Consider the following 21,527-nt stretch of genomic DNA (forward strand, 5'->3'; position numbering starts at 1 on the left):
ATTTCCTTATACTGATATGTAAAAGGCTGGCTTAGGGCATTTCCTTCTCTCCTCAATTGGCTCTGAGCATTGCAAATAAGGCTAGCCAAGGTGCTAATGTGCAAAGTCTATAGCCATCAGACAGTCCTGTTTCCTTGCATGGTGCTCTCCACAACACAGGATTGAGCTTGAGAGGTTAGAGTAATTAGCTCCTGGAATGTCAACTGGGTATAAGCCTCAAGATAAGAGGCTATGACTCCCCAGGGCACAAGAGTTTGCATATCAGAAACAGAAGTCATAGCCCCCCCCCCCCAACAATTCCACTGCTATTTTAATTGGGTTACGTAAATTGATCCTTCTGCATATCTTTATCTCTGCAAATTACAGAGATGCCATTCTTGCACCTGGCCAGCCAGCTCACGTTACTCATTAGTCCCAGACATCCTCACTATCACTTATCCTTGAGCCACACCCCTTTTTTCACAAGATAATAAATGCGGAGAGAGGCCTAGGATCGAGGCCGAGGCCGTTGTCCACATGTCCTCATGAGGATTGGACTTAGGACCCCTTAGCTGTCCTTAACTTGGAACTTGTCTCACCATGGATTGCACTGGTGATGGCAGGCTGAAATTAACCTGATGGGATTCCAATAACGTCTCAATGGGATTACAAATATAATTTTTTGGATTGTGAGGAAAACTAGAAAGTGGATTACAATACTTGGATGATTGAACTCAATATTTGGGTTTACAATAAATACAGCTAAGATTAATTTGTTTACCTGAGCATGTACTAATGGACAATGGAAAGCATATGACTTTTGTGTTCCTTTAATTGCTTATACCCATGTCTGGGTGAATAAAGGCAGAATGAACCCGATGCTAAGGGGCTCCTCTTCCTACTAGAGGCAAGAGTCCTCTAGCTGCCACATGTTAAGCTAACTGTGTCTGTCTGTCTTTTGTCTTTGTTTGCCCCTGGGTCAATGGAACAAACTGGCAGAACTAGTGTGGTGTGTGGGTGGTAAAAGATCAGAGTCGGCTGGTTCCCAGATCCAATTTCTTATCATTTTCATCTCTACTACTTGAGTTCAAGATATCATCAGTTCTCCCCTAAATTATTGCAATAGTCACCTGTTTTCTGCTTCTGTCCTTGACTGTTTAACGAGCATAAATTTCACTCATCTCAACACAACTTTAACCATTCCTTCTATCCACAAGTGTAGTGTATTTCTTCTCAACCCTTAAATGGGGCAGGTTGTAGGATTTGCTTTGATCAGTAGCATATAGCAGAAGTGACTGAACATGAGTTTCCAAACCTAAGCCCTACAAGGCTTTGCAGCTTCTGCCTTTAGTCTTTGAAAATGCTGCCTACCATATAAGGAATCTGGTCTACAAGGCTTAGAACCACAAGGTAGAGAAAGGAGGTACAGTACTGTCAACACCAACTGTGAAATGGTATAGGGCCATCTTGGATCTAGCCCTGCCCGACCCTATAGCTGACTATAACTTTAGGTGTAAGTCTAGGTGAAGCCAGCAGTGGAACTGCCTAGAAAACTTACACAACCACTGCTGTTCTTTGAAGCCATTAACTTTTGAGGTTATTATGTTGCAAGGCAGACCTGAAACACTTTCTAAAATATATTCTTTGTATAACATTGAGTATATTCTTGTTAAAATGCATATCAGACCTTGTCACTCCTATATTCAGAATCCTTCCTGCTCAGAGAAAAGAAGTCTCATTTCCCTACCTCTTTATGCCGCTCTCCTTTGCTTATCCCTCACCATCCCAGAGCATGCCCAGCATGCTTTCTCTTAAAGTATTTGCCCTTGCTGTTCTCTCCACCTGGAACACCTTCTCCATATTTTTCTGTGAAGCACACCCCTCACTATCACGTCTTTATTTGCTGTCACCAACCACTCTAACACTGCAAACCTCCCTCCAAGCCCTCTTTTTCCCCTGCCTTGCTTAACTTTTACCCATACCCCTTACCATTGGTTGAAATCCTGTAATTTTACTTTGTCTGACTTTTGTCCTGAACAATGCAAGGCTCCTGTGGGCAAGGATTCACATCTGATGTGCCCAGATTTGCATCTAGAAAAGTTTCTCATATAAAGTAAGTCCCCAACAAGCATCTGTTCAATTGAATGAATAAACAAACATCTTATTGGGACAATGATGTCCTGAGGAAGGTGAACAAAGTTCTAGAATGGGTAATGAGCAGCATGCTAAATCTTCTCCTGCCTCATAAATTAGTGAACTTATGAGTGTGACCAGCAGAAAACCTTGGTTCTCATAATTTTCACTTAGAAGAAAAAAATCTGGAAATTCCCAGGCCACATTTACTGCAAATATTTTTCACTTCCCACAGACAGGCACACACACATGCAAACAGGGAAGGACCCTGGATGCCCAGACTATTCAATTCTGTTCTTGCAGAGACACATGTGCTATTTACCATGCAATGGCCTTGTCTCGGCTGATATCATCTTCATATTCTGAATCCAGAAAGATATCCTTGTAGATCCTCCCACATAGACAAAGCATGTCAGGGGCTGGTTGCTCGCAGGTCTGCAGAACGTGGAGCAGGACATGAAGTGCCCTCTCACGGTCACCTATGCTGTTTCTCCTGAAAGATAAATACTGTAAGATCACAGTTGGAACACAACAGAGGAGTATACATGCATTTGTTCTTCTGAAAGACTGGGTATGAGGGTGCTGTACTTTAAAGGAAAAAATATTCTAAATAATATTGCAATTTTTCTTTTCACATCTAGCAACTGCTTAAGATCAACTCCAGGAAGTCTCATATAGTTCACTCAGTCCGTACTTGATCCTATCTCCAACAAATATATCATAAGAAAAGAAAAAAATAAGGGCAAACCAATATAATAAAAAAGACAAGTTCATATAGACTTTGTCTGGACTGTGATACAGACAAACCCACTGTAAAAAAATAATTGGGAAAATATGAACATTGACATAGAGGAAATATTGTTAAATTTTAGATATGATACATAATGATGCTTTTTTTATAAACTGTCTTTAACTTTTATAGATTAAAAAATGGGTAAAATGTTATGTCTGATTCATAATAAATCCAGTGTTAGAGCACAAAGGAGTAGGAATAAAGGGAAAACAAAACTGACAATGCAATGATAATTATCTACATGAATGAGTGGAACATGGGAATTCATTATAGTGATGGTTGATTGTATATGTCAATTTGACTTGGCTAAAGGGAGCTCAGATAGCTGGTAAAATATTATATCTGGGTGAGATTACATGAGTACTCAGGAAGATTAGCATTTTAATCAGTAGATTAAGAAGATCTCCCTTCATTTGCTTTGTTCTGTTCTCTATTGTTTTATAATAAAAAAAGAAGACCTCTCTTCACTAATGAAGCAGAGTATTATCCAACCCTGTTGAAAGGCCCAAATAAAACAAAAAGTCTGAGGAAGGATAAATCACTCTCCCTTCCTTCCCTTCCTCTCCCTTCTCTCTCCTGTCCTTATCCTCATTCTCATTTTTATTCCCATTCATTCATCTTCCCTCTCTCACCATCCCTCCCTCCTTGAACTGGCACATCCATCTTTGGCCCTCAGACATTGACATTCCTAGTTCTTAGGCTTTCAGGATTTGAGAATTCTGCCAGGGGCACCCCCAGTTCTCAGGTCTTTGAACTCAGACTGAATTAAACTACTGACTCCTCTGGGTCTCCAGCTCCTCACAGACAGCATATCATGGGACTTCTTGGCCTCCATTATCACATGACCAGAGTTCATAATATGTCTTATGTATCTATATACTCTATTGATGTGTGTATGTTGAGAACCCTACCTAACACAACTATTTTGGAATATATTTGAAACTTTACATAATAAAAACAAAAATGCACTCATCCTGACTCAATAAATTCCACTTATAGAATCTGTAAATATTTAGAATTTTTTGAACAAAGATGTTTGTGAGGAAGTGAAGTTGATACAAATGTCCAATAACAGAAAAAATGGCCATATATATCTTGTAGCAACCCAACCATGGACTACCATGCAACCCTAATAAAGGAGCAGATCCACATGTAATTATATAGAAGAACTTCTTAGCATTGCATGGAAAAAAACTGCAGAACTAAATGAAACGCATGACACTACTATTTGAAATAAACACTATTTACATGTATGTTTATGTACATGAACAAAAGCCTGCAAGGATACACATTATACTGCTCAGAAAACCACTGCTAGGATTTATAAAAGATGGCCCTGTATATATTTTGTTAATAATTCTTCTAACAAATAAATTATCCTAAATACTTCTTGATAATTTTACAACAGGGTGTTTTACAATTTCTTTCCCAAGACCATGTATGTCATCACAAAAAACTACTGCAGTATCCAAGTAGCCTGATTAGGATTTCTCCACTGAGGTTCTGTAATAGAATTAAACTCTAGAGCAATTCTCTGTAATAGAACTAAATTCTAGAGCAAATTATTTGATTATTTTAGTGACTATTTTCTTGGTTCTCTCAAGGATAGTACAAGGTTAGCTCCGTTCAAGAAACATGAGAGAATTTCATTGATTTCATACAATGGATGCCACAGGGCATTTGGGGTTAATTCTCCTGTTGGAATCCAGCTTAAGCAGAGAAGAACTAGACAGTGGCGCCTTGTGTAAACCTGCAAAATTAAGTCTTTATTCTTATTGACTCTTTCCACTTTCTTCCTTAGTCTTATTTAATATGTTTGATCTCGTTTGCCATATAGAATCTAACTTAACTAGCTACAAACCAGGTATCTTTTTTGCACGGAGTACCCATGATATTCTTTAATTTTTTAAGAGCCAATGGATACCAATCCAATACAAATTTATAGAAGCATTTAAATAACTTCTAATGTCTGTGGCGAGAATATAAAAAAAGACTAAAATTTTAATGAAGTACAAAATTTCTACATCTGTTATTACTCTACTTTTGTTTGTTTGGGTTTGTTTTGTCTTTTTGAGACAAGGTCTTGCTACGTATTTCAAGCTACCCTGAACTAACTATTTAGCCCAGGCTGGCCTCAGTCTCATGGTGATCCTCCTGTCTCAGCCTCCTGATGGGATTACAGGAGTGCACCACCATGCCTGGCTTTAGCCTACTTTCGACGTGTGACATATTCAGGATTTTGCAAAGAATGTATTTGTTTAAATGCTTAATTATTGATTAGAGTTCAGATTGGGTTCTTTTCTTTCTGAACCAGTTACATCGAGGTTTCTCTTAAAGTTTTTCATTAACTTGCAATTTACCCTTGTTGCTCAAAACAAAAGGTCTTTTGAAGTCAGTGGTCTCCAAGCAGGGAATTCAAAATGCAAATGTTCTATTTAGTTAGACCAGTATTCTGAATTCCTATATTCAGATTACACTAGTATACAAAGATAATAACATCCTCTTTCCCTATTATACGTCAATACCGTTTCTTAAACATCCTTTACAATCTATAAGACTTTACCAACTCCTTCAAGTCTACAAATTCCTTTGAGAAGTGGTCCCATCCTCCATGCTTAGCTGCATTGCCTATATTTTTTTACCTGCATCTGTGTTCTCATTGCACTGAATGCTCCATGAATGTACCTTTGTACACGAAGAACTCTATACTCATACTCTGATCTGGCCAAATGGAATGGCCTTTGCACCATCCCTCCATCCCCCACCCTCTCCCATTCATGAGGTTATTTTTACTAATTCTTCAAAATAGTCCAGAAGACCCCAAAGAGGCATCTTTAAAACTCTCAAATGGAATGATTCTCTTCCTCTTCTAAACTTCGTATCACTTTGGACAAACTTTAATTAAATCACTTACTATTAAGATTTATTTATGTGTCTCATCTCACAGCCAGAATATATGTTCCAAAGACAAAGTTGATGAGGACAAAGACTGTGCCTTGCCCATTTTCATAACCTTCACATTTATCATACAACCTGGCTCATATTTGATGAATAAAAGAAGAAAGCAGATTTAACAAGTGGCATGATTCAAGACTCTACATATACATTATCATTCTTACCTATTCATTGCAAATGCATAGTAGAATTTAATATTATGCTGGTAAGCCACATCACACATAGGCAGCATCTCCAGTGTTTCTACCAACTTGACCATTGCATCATAGTCCTATTGGCAAGAGGTCCCAAAATGAGAAAGACAGGAAACAGCATTTTGTATATTTTTCTTAGTTAGAAACATGAGAAAGATTTTAGTAAAATTACTTGTAGCCTCTACTAGAACAGAAAAAAAGATGAATATGAGAGGGGAGGACAGAAAAGGAATCCCTGATGTAAATGGCACATGAGGATCAAAGAAAAATTGTTGGCCCAAAGGCAATAAAAGAAATCAAGTGAGTCTAACAGAGTATAGGAGAGTTATTACCATTAGCAGAGCTGTGTATTAAAACTAGCTGGACATATAAATACAAGAAAACATATTAGTCTTTCCTGTTTTTGCTAGAATCAATCAAATTAATCTAAACCAAGGTTCAACATTATCAACATAATGGACCCAGAACATTCCATAATGAAATATTGTCCTGTACACCATCCCTGGCCTTTACCCAGTAGAAGACAGCAGGAATTGGCTAACCTATACTCAGCTTTGACACCTAAATGTCTCCAGATGCTGCCAAATTCTCACAGAGAACCACTGTTCTAAATACTGCATAATTATTCAGGGAAAAACTGCTACCATGTATGTCCTAGTTGTGTCTCCTGCTATCATACTAGTGATACCTGCTATCCTTTTTCATCCAAGCTTAGAATTATGGTATTGGCCCACTTGGTGCTAGCTATATTCAGCAGAGGAGGGCCTCCTACTGAAAACCCATGCTTGTCTCATGGCTCTGCACCTGATACAACTGCCCCAGGAAAGAGAAGGCAGGGTATTAAGGAACCTCCTGGATCATTTTTGGACCTGTAAGTATCATCAATAGAAGGTTCAGACATAAAAGGTTGCTTCAAGGCAAGGGAAGAAAGACTTCAAGAAAGAACAATCTCATAGGGGCATAATTTAATCACTATCATAATCACTTGCAATCATAGCACTTGCAATTAAAATTAGTTAGCTGCATCTGTCTGTGACTAGGTACATGAGTTCCTTAGTGGTGTACTATTCTTGGTCCACATTATAAGTGGATGTCTCCATTTTTAAATAACTAGGGCAAATAATTCTGACTTTGTAGAATTCTACAAGTGAGGTATGTAACCCTGTGTGTCTTCAGAGGGAAAAGAGGCAAGACACCCTTAGAAATGACTCCATAGCAAATTAAATTGGAGGAAGAAATGCTTGATTTCCTCCTTCCTGGCACCTAACCCCATAAGCCTTGTCTCAAGAACTCTCCAGTATCTTATGGTACTTATCTTAGAATAAACATCTGCATGCCCTGGGTACTGTACTGTACATACCTCTGGAATCCGTGCTCTGTCACTAACAAGTGATGATAAACAAAAAAGGAAGTGAAAAAGGCCTAAAGGAAGTAGCAAAAGAGTTAAGAACAAGGACAACAGAGCAAATTGGCCTCAGCCTGAATCTTAAGTTTACAAACAACTCTGTGATTTTGGTTTACTTAATACATTTTTCTGTGCCTTGTTTCCCTTATTTGCAAAATGGGTATAATCAGAGTAAACCTATACTATAGGGTTAAGAGGATTAAATAAATGAGGAGTTTCAAAAGGTTTGGAACAATGCATAGCATAAAGTATGTATAAATTATTACAGTAATTGTTTCTTATACTAAGTAGTCCTGAATATATGATCTCTTGTGAATGTGATCACACTATGTCCAATGTGAAAAAGCCTCCTCCAAAAGTTCTACCACAGTAAGCTGAATGACCTATTACCTAGTCATCTACTTGTTTATATAAAGCATCTACATTACCATATACATTATACAAGAGTACTTCACATAAGGAGTTTCTCATACCACTGAAAAATTCAGGCAAAGCAAGGCATATTTCATACCTGGATATCACGGTAAGACAGAAGTAAATTAATGATGACATCTGAAGTCATAACCTCAATGTTATCCATGCGAAGTTTGATCATACCCAGCTCCTTCGCCAGTTCATTGCCCTGGTATTTCATTCTGGCTTTGCGGATGTCATTTAACAAGTTTTCTTTGTGAGAAGCACTGAAGAGGGAAATACAAAAAGTCCTGGTTATTTCTAAATGCATTCAAGACTGCCTTTTTTGGTGTTGACCCACACAGTTTTCACTAACATGTCTTAAGCTAACAGCTGCAGAACCCGGCCCAGACATGAGTCTCCCTGAACCAAAAGACTCTCTGACTTTGTTATTCACATCTTGAAGAAATGGACCAATAATTTTAAACATTACATCTTTAAAATTTTCCAAAGTTAAAATATACAGACGACATACAGTACTTTTTACCCAACCTACTTTCTTTTGATATTTTTAAATACATATAAGGCAAGAAGGTACCTTACTTGAATATTTGTTTTCCCCACAAATAATCATAAAGCCAAATAAAATTCTAAAAGCCATGAAACAAGGGGAAATTCACTTTGATACTATCCCTGCCTATTAAGTGTCCCCTTTAGTAGTCACAAAGTTTTCCCTAGTTGAAGGAGAACTGGAACTAGCATTGTGACTCTGCACAGTCCCAAAAGTGCTGCATAGAGGCCATGTAGGTAAACTCAAGGACATCCTCATCTTTCATTCCTTTCCTACCCTTGTCATTTTTGATTATCAGAATGTAAAATATATCAATGTAAAATGCAAAACTTTTCCCAATGTAAATTATAAAATTTCCTTCATGCCGGTATCTAGGTAATAACATTATGTAAAAATACTTACAGCACTATAAATATACACCTGCGTGTCACCATAGCCTAGCCAATGTTAGTACATGATACTTCGTTTAAAAATGAAAAAGTTCCTAATTTAGTATATAGAGGTTGACTTACAATGACCACAGATTTATTTAAATATCTTGTCCAAGTAATTTTAAAACAGATACTGGGCACTACCAAGCAGTAATACTGTCAACTCATTAAGAAGCTGAAAGAGCTAAATGTAGACAGTAAAATTAAGCTGCTGATTAAAAAGAGAACAGGTTAAATTAGCTGTCTCTAGAGAAAGGAAATCAAAACATAGGTTAAGGACAAATAGTACTCATTCTGAATAATTATAAAGCTATGCCATAAAATGTGCGTAAACAGTCTGTTCTAATACTCACAATAGTATCTTGACTACATTTAAACAGTGAAGTGATATTCCACAGAAAATGTTCTGATACGAAACTATCCATGCATTGTCTTAATTTTTATTTCCTTGTTTGTCAACTGTGATTCTAATAATGAGCGAATTAGTAGAGTTTGCCAGTGTTTAAAACTGTCATTAATTAAATGAGTCATTAAGTTGGGTGACAGCCACTGGCCATTTGGTAGACTTAAAGGTATCATAGCTATTGAAGTGTTATTAGTTTAGCCTGATGGGTAAAAAGTTATACTTTAGTCTTGTTTTCAAGGGTAATTCTGAAAAACTGTTTTAATAAATGAACAAATCTAATAAGAACAGTAATCTTTAAGTAAATAAAATCTGACTTGATTATGGCTTAGGGACATCAGAAATGCAATAAACATACAACCATTTCTGCCTCTAGTAATCAGGAAAGATGTTACTCATCAATGTGAACTTGGAAATGGCTTCAAAGCCCTTTTTAGCACCGGACTCAAGACAGACTTTATAAATCAGAGTTATTTCTTGAGCTAAAAAATTACCTGCCATCTCTGCTATAGATATGTTCAACAATAAGCATTATTTATCCTCTCACTAACCATTGCCAGATTCCCTGTCAATCATGGGATAGAATCTACCAACAGACATTTCAAGCCCTTGAAAATTCAACCACATCAAAAAAGTTCTTTTCCTCCTGATACACACATGCTGAAGAGAAACAAACTTGGACCCATTCCTTGCAAAGATGTAACTCATTAGGTAGATTCAAAGCTAGTCTACCTCTTTGTCAGATCCAAAAATAAGGTACTGAAGAATTTTCTCCCTAAATTCAATAAAATGTTTGTTTTGCAATAAGACAAAAGTTAACATGGTATGACTGAATGACGTTTGCCAAGAATGTGCCACAAAAGCTCCATTTGCTTTCTGCATTGTCATCAATGTAAACACATATATCTAGGTTTTCAGTCTTTTCCATGTAAGCTTATAGAAGACATTTTCCACCCAGAGAAGAGGCAACAGAATCGAAAAAGAGAGTAGACTTTAACAAATATGAACCCAACTTAATGACTCGATTAATGACAGAATTTTAAACACTGGCAGACTCTACTAATTCACTCACCATTATAATAACCACAGTTGAAATAAAAATTAAGATGATGCATTGATATTTTTATATCAGAACACTTTCTGTGGGATATCACCTCAATGTTTAATTTAACTGAGGTATTATTATGAGCATTAAATCAGACTGTGCTAAGCAAAGTTAGTTCTTCCAATGATTTGGGATTTTCATTTGTTTTGGAAGGATAAATCTTCCTCCAATGACACAACTTGCAGGAATAAACTCTTTAAATTGGCTGTGAACAAAACAACTGGACCCTTTGGAATAATTATTTGGAATAATTATTGGAATAATTATTTGGAATAATTATAGGAATAATTATTCTGCCTTTAACTTTTATAATAAGAACATTGAATGTACAATTTATCAAATACTGAGGCTCCAGGAAAAGAACTTTTTCAAGGCTACATAGCCAGCAATCACCCAGTCCAGGACCTAAATTCAAACCTACCTACCTCTGAGTGAGCATTTTACCCATTCTATCCCACCTCTCATGTAAATCTAACATGCTACAGGTCAGGATGAATACAGCTAGACTTAATGCTCACAGGCCCTCACAGTACAAGGACTCAAGATCAGAATGACCTTGCCCTGGCATCTTCAGTACTTCAACAACAGAGAGATTATAAAGTTATTTTTAAATATTTTGAAACACAGAATCTCCAAGTTGAAAGAAATCATTTAAACACATCACAGATTTAATTTCCTTGTTTTCTAGAGGAGCCACAGAGAAAAAATATTTACATATTAAGGTCACACGGGGAGTTAGGGTCAGACACAAGCTCAATTCCAACCTCTTTACTCAGTTCTACTCTTTTTTGGCTTTACCTCAGTAACTAAGCTTAGTTAGGAACTAAGTAACTAAGTTTATTTAGTTAAGGGAAATGATGAACATCAGGATGGCTTTTAAATGATTGGCCAACATTTAGCCATCCTAATAATTCCAAGGTGTACTGTCTCCCTGAAACTGAAGGGAAATACTGGCAAGACTCCCAGGGCCGTTGGTGGCTGATGGGGATTACCGTGAAGTCACATGGATGTTCCTGATGAGGTTAATGAACTTGTCCACCAGTGATATGCACACTGGGGCCAAGAAATACTCCCCGTTGGGCTGCATGTACTCCGTGGCTTGCCACTGGGCATCAGTCTCACAGCAAAGGTATTCAGCAGATGGTGTCACAATGTAGGGGATGAAGTAATAATTTCCACTACATACCTGAAAAAAAGAAACCAAAAAGGTTACAGAAAGTTAGTGATGTGAAAGCACAGTTGCAGCTTTGGGCAAATGGGACTTGGTGGGACAAGGAAAAAGATGCATGATTATGAAAAACATCTTGTACAGTATCACTCAGACTTTATTAGGCACAAAACAGAAAACCACTCAGTTTCAAAAGCTCTATCACACAAATATATAACAAAAATTTGCTTTCAAATGATGAACTGACCTAAGCATGTTTCCAAACTTCACTGTCAAAAATGTGAGGGTTTTAAGTCTTAAAAATCATACTGACTCATTACATGCACCCCAAACCAGAGGTAACTTGAACCCATTGACAACTAAGGATTATAATGAGGCATACTGTTTTTCTGTTAGCATTATCAGTATTGGTAACTTAATACATGCAAACTAGTATAAACTTTGTAGGAAACAAGTATTAATAAATATGGAGAGTCTTAGAGATCTTTTGAAAAGGATCTGTTGAACTTTTTGAACCTTAATACTAAGGTAAAACAGTATCTTCTTATAGAATTACAGTCTATGCGTTATGATCTATCACAGAGCATAAACATTTACCTTTAAAAAGCATTAAATCAATGCTCAATTTTCAGCCCATTTGTTTTGGTACCGGGGATTGAACTCATGACCTTGCAATTGCCAGGCAGGTGCTAACACCACTGAGCTAAATCCTTGGCTCCTAAAAATACATTTTCTACATGACATTCTTCTATCACAATGTTGCTATTTCAGGTATGGTAAGAGTACATAAGATACAAAAAACTCAATAAACACAGTGAAGGGACAAGAATCTGCTTAAAGGGGGAAAATATCTCAGGGAAAATGAGGAAAAAGAAAAAGGAAGGGGAAAAAATTTCTAAAATTATATAAATACTTAGCTAAGGTGATTGTGCTACAAATTCTATAGGTTCTTGGAACAAAATAGTTAACATTCATAGGATTGGAACTGTGCACATTATTGTACAGTGATCTGAGGAACTCTTGAAGATCATTATGTAAAATAACAACCCTAGTTACGCTCATACCACCTTGTTTTGAAGGCCTATACTGCCAGTGTTCTGGGCTCTTTGCTATTGTTTTTCCCTCTAATACAGAAAGAATAGATATACATGTAGACTCATGCATGCGTAGAACTTCTAAACAGTTCATGAGAATCAATTATATAATGAACAATGAAATGAACAGCTACTTTGAAGAAAAAGAGACACTAAGGTACCCAGTGCTGATTCCGTAGTATCACGATGTGAAATCCAGCAATACTACTATTCTTTGTTCAGAGTGGTTTTAGTCTGTTTTGTTTTGTTTAATTTCAACATACGTGAAGATATGGACAGCTATTTTGAAGAGAATGAGAGACATTATGGCAGCCATTGTTGACTTCCCTGTGATGCCCCTCTGCCATGCTACCCTGACTTGGAGCTAGCCAATTATGAAATGAAACCTTTACAAACTGTGTGACAAATAAACCTTTTACCTCCTTTAACTTTGAGTGTCCAGTATTTTTTCTCAGCAATGAGAAAAGAAACTAAGATAACAGGAAAATTCTGACCAAAAATTGAATTGCATTAAACACAATCAAATATAGAATTATGAACTAAAATGTGATGTGTTAAAAATATTTTTATGAAAGGTACTTTTCAAAATTAACCCTTAAAGGAAAACTGAGAAAATGGTGCCATCTGCAAGATCATCTAACAGAATAAAATACCCAAGAGTAATTTTAAATTCATGCAAGTGAAAGACTTCTATGCTAAAAATTGTAAAAACATTTTGACAGAAATTAAGGGAGACCTAAATAAATAAAAAGATAGCCAATGTTTGTGGATCGGAAGACTTAAATTAATATGGTGAAGACGACAATAAGAAATCTACAGACACAATACAATCCCTGTAAATTCTCTTTTTTGCAGAAATGGGAAAGCCAACCCTCAAAGTCATACAGAGCTGGAATTACTGAAAACAATGTTGAAAAATAATAAAGTTCGATAACTCAGACTTCTCAATTCCAAAAATTACTACAGCACTATAGTAATTGAAACACTTACATAAGGATACACATATAGATCAATGGACAATTGAAAATTCAGAAACAAACTGTTATATATGTTTGGTTGATTTCAATACAATTGCCAAGATAATGTAATGGAGGAAAAGATAGCCTTCCAGAAAAAAAGGTGCTAGGATAACTGGATATTCACATGCAAAAGAACAAACTTAAATACCTATCTCACACCACATATAAAAATTAACTCAGAATGGATCAGAGACCTAAATGTAAAAACTAAAACTACAAAATGTTTATCTGAAAAACAAAGCAGTAATATTTCCTGACACTGAGTTGGGCTAAGAGTTCCAGACACAACATTAGAAGTACTACCTGTAAAAGAAATGACCAATAAAGCCACTGATAAGGGTCTTTCTTTCAGAATAAAAACTTGTGCAATTCCATAATTAGTACACAACCCAATTAAAATTGGGGAAAAGATTTTAGTATACATCTCACCAAAGATGACTAAAAATGGCTAATAAAACAATGCTGAATATCACGAGGAAGAGGCAAATTAAAACCACACTGAGATACTACTTTATACTCACTAAAATGACTACTATTATTGCTCGAATCTGGATGTTCCCCCAAAGCCTCACATGGTCATAGGTAGGGCTTTTCAGAGGTGGCTGGATCTAGAGTGATGTGATGATTGGATCAATGGTGTGATTCTAGGATTGAGGAAGCTCCACTGTGCGTGTGAGTGCTAGATAGAATACAAGGGACAGAAAAAGGGCTGCTGTCATCACTTGCTGCTTGCTACTTCCCTGATGGCTGCCTTCTGCTTGCCCTGCTTTTCCATGAAATGTTTCTCTTAGGTGATGCCCCTCTACCATACCACCCTGCCTGGGAACCAGCCAACTACAAACTGAAGCCTCTGTAAACTGGGACTACAAAAAAAACCTTTCTTCATTTAACTTCAGGTGTCAAGTATTTGTCTCAGCAATAAGTAACTAAGACAATTTTAATAACAAGGTAATACCAAGCACCGGTTAAAATGTGAAGAAACTGGATCTCTCAATGCTTGTGGAAATATAAATGGTACAGCCACTTTGGAATCATTTTGGCAGTTTCTTAGAAGTTAAATATATGTTTAACATATTATCCAGCAATGTCTAGTCCAGAAAAATTAAAACTATGTGCAAACTTGTTCTTAAATCTATCTATGTAAAAACTTGTTCTTAAATGTTCATAGTAGTAGTATTCATAGTAGCCCCAAAGTGGAATCAACCCAAATGTCAATCACTGGGGAACAGATAAATAAAATATGGAACACTCTTTTGAAAAAAATGTGGACTACCCATACAATAGAGTGCCATTTAACAATTACAAGGATCAAACTACTGATACATATTACATCATGGATGAACTTCAAAGATATCACGCTAAGTAACACAAATCACATGCAAAATACCACATATTGTATATGTCTATCCATGTGAAAGCCTCTGAAAAGGCAACCCTATAAGATAAAACAGATTAGTAGTTGCTTTTCGTCTTTGTTTTTTTTTTAGACAGGATCCCTATTTGCAGTTCAGGCTGGGCCTTGAGCTTGCTTTGTAGCCCAGGCTGATCTTGAACTTGCAATGATCCTCCTGCCTCAGCCTCCCAAGTGCTGGGATTATAGACATGAGCCACCACACCTGGCTTAGTAGTTGCATGTTGCTGGGGGTAGGAATAGGGCCTGTCAGCAAATAGGCATTGTGGCAGATGCAGGAAATGCTCCAAAACTGGACCATGGTGATTGGATGAGCTTAAAATGGATGAATTTTATGACATGTAAGTTGTACCTAAGTAAAGTTTTTTTCAAAAGCCAAAACATGAAACATGAAAAATGAATGTCATCTGAAGAAACATGAACACAAAAGGTGATGCCTTCTTTCCAGACAGCAAAGGATCCCAGAATGGTTATGCATGATCTAGCTTCAAGCCCAGAGACTGAGTTTGTGTCTTTTACATTCCTGTCATCCCTCCTAAAAATAAATACAAATGTGCTCACACTTCTGTCAAATGAAAATGAATTGAATATATCAGGTACAGTTGTAGAACCGGCAAATGACTTCCAGAAGATGTATATATATTCTTAAAGCACTTCAAACATCTGCCTACATGTTCAGGGTGTTGTGTTTTATTTGAATCCCTGATTTAGGGGACGTTAGAATTCATTAGCTATATATATGTTGTATGCATTTTTAACCTTTCAAAAACAATCACAAACTCACAATTCCACCTGATCCTCTCTCAGAAGTTTTGGAGTTCTAAGATCCAGGCCTCCTATTCTAGTATTATCCCAATCTAAATGCAAAGAGCTAGTGAGCAGACTCTCCTTACTCCAATTTACTTTGACATTTTGTTTTAATATTTAATTACCATTAGCAGCAAGCTATCCATCCTGCTGACCCAAACTATTCTTCTATTTGCCCTACTTCCATCCATCTGGCAAGGAAAAAGTACCATTTCCTCACTTTAGAAGGAGAATAACATTGAGGATGACCATTAATGGCATCTCCCAATGTTTATTTCTCTTTAGCATTTTTTCTTTGGTGTTATTATCTATTCTCCAAGTTAACTCATGTACTTTTAAAGATTCTTGTAGATGCTCTAATATTTCACACCTTGCCAAGCATAGTAACCAATACTGGGTACTGAATTCTAATGTAATACCAACTACAATGGAGATTTAGTTGCCAAATTCTGTAGATAAACTCATTCCTAATAAACAAAACACTTAGAAAAATGATGCCAAGGTATGCCTAGAATTGTTATGAACACTGCAGGAATTCCTGGGTTTTTGAAAGAAAAGAGTATACTACAAGGAGAATACAGGTGGAATTATAACAGAATTCATTACATAGTGTTAGAATACTAGAATTCTAACACTTAATCTAGGTTAATCTAGATTAATATTAATCTTAATCTAGGTTGCAGTTTCTCAAATCACAATGCCATAAGTTAATGGTAGACCTATGGAACGCACTTTTCACTTTAGACTGAAAATACTAATGTATGAGTTTTTTTTTTTCCTAAACTAAAATGTCAGTACTCAGGTTTAATTACAATGTTGGCACATTACAATAAATAAATGGGTTTGGGTTGCAGTTTGAATACTCACCTCTAAAAAGTTTGCCATCACTGCCACAAGCCTTTAGGGAAGCAATATGGAGTGCAAAGGCACAGGATAATTTTGGCATAATTTCTGGGGACACGATTTATTTAAATGTTTTTGAGTTACAGTTTCATTATTCTATCAAAACCAGCGTGGTGATATAACTACTCAGTTGAAGGAAATTTTAAGCCAAACAGAAAGACTTTAGTACGTAAAGCATAGAATGAAGAGGAATTCCACCCCATTTCTTTTCAGCTTGTGAAAAAGAACCTTAGGTTTGGTGCCTGTATTAACTGGGGTACAAATTCATGTTCCTCTGTCATCAGGGAAACTTTGGTGGCTAAGTAGGGGAAATATTGGCTCCAACAAAAACTTTGATGTCCCAGGGGAACACAAAACCAGCTCAGGAGAGAGCCCAACAGTTCTAAGCTCAAAGCCCTAGTGAATAATAAACAACCTACATTTTTGCCTGTCCTTCCCTTCTGTCCCACCCTCTCAGTGGCTGAGTGAGGCCTGTGTGGTGCAGGAGTGGAGAACAGGTTTCTAGCTATCTTCCATAAAAACACAACCAAAAGGCAGAATTAAGAATCCCTGGTTCCCTCTGCTATATTCAGGCAAGCATTTAACTAATTTACATTTATGAGGTTAAAAACTTGAAAACGTAATACTTACTATGTGTTTTTGAATTACTATATCCTGAAAAGAAAAAGAAAAAGAAAAAAATGAATATAGTTTTCTGAACAGTTAATTTCCAGAGCCATTAGCCAACATTCCCTTCCAGTCAACTAGTACCCACCTTTGAGAAAGACGTAGTCACTTGAACTCTCCTTACCAAAAACATCATAAACTTCTAAAAATTGTAAAATTCATATTCCAAGGAAAACTAATCATGACTAATCAGCTTTAAACAACAGAGGGGGTACATTTTGCTTCTAAGGATTTTCCTATAGCAGTGGCAATGCCTTTGCCTAAGAGATAATTTGAGATTTAACTTCAGGGCACTGAGTGCTCTGCATTTCACCTTCCAAGAGAAGAATGTCAATGACAAGAAAGTGCCTCATAAGCACTGTGTTACCCCGGAATTTAGAAGCCTTCTTGATTTGATCAATGCAAAGGCTGTAGGTCACAGAGTCAGCCATCCTACCGAGGTGTTGCCAAAGTATTCCTGTCACTCCATTAGAGCTGTCGAGGCATGTTCAAGTTCAATAGCAACTTTATTTATTTATTTATTTATCTGATTTTTGAAACAAGGTCCCCTCTCTAGTTCAGGCTGGCCTTGAACTCATTACATAACCCAGGCCAGCCCTGAACTAGCAGTTATTCTGCTGCCTAAGACTCCCAAGTCCTAGGATTACAGGCATGTGCCACCATTCCTGACTTCAATGACAACAATTTTGTCAGTTAACTTAGCATGACAGTTATTCAGCCCTTCACTATACCAGCTATACACTGAAAACCAGTATTTCTGCAAAAAAGAACAAATAACTGCCCTATAAAATGTGTTTGATATATTGAAAGATGTTATTTTTTCATAACAAAATTAGGCTGCTTTACCTAGTGTTAGATATAAGTGACTACTCATTTCCATGTTAGGAAATATTTGTCTATATCATTCAAAATTAAAACTTATGTAAGTATAGGAATTTTCAGAGGATCTGCTAAGCTACAGAAAGAAAATAAATGTGTCATATTGGGGAAAATTCTAATTTCATGTTTCTCATCAAAAATAATCTCTAATTTCATGTTTTCTAAATTCTAAGTATTACCAAGCATAACTTTCTTAATGAAAACCAGTAAAAGTCACTATCTAAACTATTTGCATAATGCAAAGCATACTAAAAATGCTCCTTTCTCATTGTCATATGAATTACTTCTTAAAATACAATATTGTGCTATGACTATAGGGTAGACATCTATAAAAAGTGTAAATGAGGTGTAACACACAGATCACACATCTGAAACAGGTGATATTTTCCTCAGGAAATAAATCATTACAGAACCCAGAGTAATCTGGTCAATATCAAATCTCAACAAACAAAAGTATCTAACTTTGGCATAAAATTGTACTGCCATATAACTAAGTTTTTGTACTGAAGGAGTTGGACATTTAGAAATACTTGTTAAATTCAACTCTGTAAACCACTGGTCCTCATCCCCAGTTGTACATTTGGGAGGTAAAAACTAAAACAACTTCAATGTTGGGCCCCTAAAGATTGAGACATAATTAGTCTGGGTGTGGCCTCATTCTCTGGGTGATTCTAAAGTGCAGTGGAGGTTGAGAATCACAAACTGATTATTCCTAAAATGGTACTTATAAATGTTCAGATTATTTCTGATGAGAAACATGAAATTAGAAGATATTGAATAATATTAATAGTAGCTGAATTTTGGAATAACTTGTGTTATTTACAGTTTACAAATATAAATTTTTTTTGGTCTTTTTCCTTTTTTATTGGTATCAGGGATCGAACTCATGACTGCCTGCTTGCAAGGCAGGCACTGATGCCGCTGAGCTAAATCCCTAGCCCCAAATATAAATATTTTTAAAGTAGTGTATTATCAAAAACACTTGTATCAAAGTTGCAAAAATACATTTCACAAATTCTCAGTAATGAGTTGTATAGGAACATACAAGTCTTCAGTTTTGCTTTGCTTTCATATTGGAGGAAAAATAAATATTGATTATGTCTATGCTAAAATTATCTAGTCATTTTGGTAACTGTTAAAAGTCTTTACATTATTATCCAAGTCAAGAACTGATTTTTGTAATGTATAGTTTTAGATCAAATTGCTCATGAAGGGATTCAGCGTGGTATGTTTGTGTCAATGGAAACTACTAGGTTCTGTCTTCACTTCCCTAATGAGCCTGGAAGTATTCACATTGCCTGCAAAAGCCCCACTTAGCAAGGATGCTCACACAGCAGCCAAAAGTCAACTATGTGAGCTACAACTTGTAGTGGGAAACAAGCAATTCTCCAACCTCTTGTGCTATGGTTACACTTCAGTTTGATATGTAACTACACTTTTCAAAAAAATTCAAGGAACATACTTGAGAAAATACAATATTCAGGAGAAACACCTTACCTTCAATGACAGAGTAATGTTACTATCAGTATCATGGTAGAGGATCACATTATTAACGATGTCAAAGCTTTCACGGACTCCAAGATGGTAGAAGAGAGAAGGCTGTGTGGAAATGTCACTCATGTTCACAATGGCAATATCTGAAATGAATAAGGAAAGGATGGGGAGAAAGATTGCATTAAGATTACCTTCCACAAACTATGAAAGAAAAGCAGTACAAGATTTTTATTTTGTTTTTGGTACTGGGGATTGAACTCATGACCTTGCATTTGCCAAGCAGGCACTTACGTCACCCATGGCCTTAAATTCTGAAAACAAAAATTCTCTTCACTTTTTGAAGTATAAGGAACATAGTGTCACTTAAAAATTGCTGAATTTTTAACGTTATTCTTCTGACATGCATCATACAGACAAAGATATATTTATCAAGTATAGACTAATTTATGAAGTATAAATACATAATATATTTTGGAATACAAATCCATGCATCCACCATATAAGCCAAAGTCACAATGCAGGAAAACGATGGCACTTGGTAGACACAGAGCATGACAGGTTAACTTATTTTTAAGTGGACAGAACTGATGGCTCCTGAGGGGGTTTGGGAGTATCAAAAATTTTTGGTACAGGGACAGAGGGAATATACCCTTTCCTGTCAGTTTTGAGAAAAGCAGCTTCAGAGTAGGGAAGGGAGGGTAAGCACCTATGGTTTTATTGAGGTTAATTATCAACCACCACCCCTTTTCAAATTAGCTAGAGTATTTCATGATTAATTCATTAGGTTTGTTCTGATTATTCATGTCACTGAAATTTATAATTAGTGTTTAATTTTCTTTTTGTGTTTGTCATTTATGACAATATTTTCCTGTTTTCCTCTTTTTAATTTTCTGCACAATGCTTTTGTTTTTAATTCTATATAAAGCATTCAATTTTTGACAACACATTAAAATAATTTACCTGCTCGGGTATGGTTTATTTTATAATAAAAAAAGAATGGGGTGAAGAAAAGACTGAGTCAGACAGGACATAAAGAAACTTTCTGGTAGACAGCAATGTTCCATATTGAGATGGCATTTTGGATTCATGAGATTCATTGTTTTTCAAAGTTGTACAGATGAGATTTGTATATTTAAATTTATGCATATTTTACATTAAAACATAAAAACTTTAAGAGTCAAGTAGCAAATGGTTAGAAAAAAAGAATGACAGAATGTTAATTGTTGAAACTGGATAATGTACATGATTGAAATTTACCATAGCAAAAATAAATAAATAAATAAATAATAATGGAAAAAAGCCACCTACATCAAATGCTCTTGTTTTAATCTTTTTTCCTTTCCTATTCCTGTGTTTTTAATTCTTCCTGGCCTCTGACCAGTCCTCCTGCAGACCCCAATTTCTGAATAAGCTCTTCTTTTCACCAGGAATCACTGTTCCACTCCATTGTGCTCTGCAGCTTCCTAACTGCCCCCCAACAACAACCAAGCCTCAACAGCCACCAGGTATTTCTGCCAAGTCTCGTCACACTCAATAGCTCAGAGCCTATACAAGGTCCTGGGAAATATGAATTTTTCCAGCCTAGTCTGTAGAAGTTCAACTCTATTTCAACCTGCATTATCTGACTAGAATTTGAACAACATCTCTAAAAATACCCAGTATATAGGTGGCTTTATAAAATGTTTATGACTTACATTCTTTTTTTTTTTTTTTTTTTTTTTTTT

At 36.2% G+C, this 21,527-nt stretch overlaps 1 protein-coding gene across 1 annotated transcript in view; it reads right to left on the reverse strand.

Moving 5' to 3' along the window:
• Map3k15 (mitogen-activated protein kinase kinase kinase 15) overlaps positions 1-21,527 on the reverse strand; it is a 79,134-nt gene that overhangs the window by 46,302 nt on the left and 11,305 nt on the right. The window contains exons 2-7 of the mRNA XM_063243058.1: positions 19,807-19,946; positions 17,395-17,418; positions 11,355-11,548; positions 7,971-8,139; positions 6,025-6,131; positions 2,435-2,605 (exon numbers count right to left, since the gene is read on the reverse strand). Coding sequence (XP_063099128.1) covers positions 2,435-2,605; positions 6,025-6,131; positions 7,971-8,139; positions 11,355-11,548; positions 17,395-17,418; positions 19,807-19,946 — 805 coding nt within the window. The remainder of the gene's footprint in view (positions 1-2,434; positions 2,606-6,024; positions 6,132-7,970; positions 8,140-11,354; positions 11,549-17,394; positions 17,419-19,806; positions 19,947-21,527) is intronic.

Source organism: Cavia porcellus, unplaced genomic scaffold (genome assembly GCF_034190915.1).
Source record: "Cavia porcellus strain 051 isolate PalLab524CR breed Dunkin Hartley unplaced genomic scaffold, mCavPor4.1 scaffold_33, whole genome shotgun sequence".
NCBI classification, from domain to species: Eukaryota; Metazoa; Chordata; class Mammalia; order Rodentia; family Caviidae; genus Cavia; species Cavia porcellus.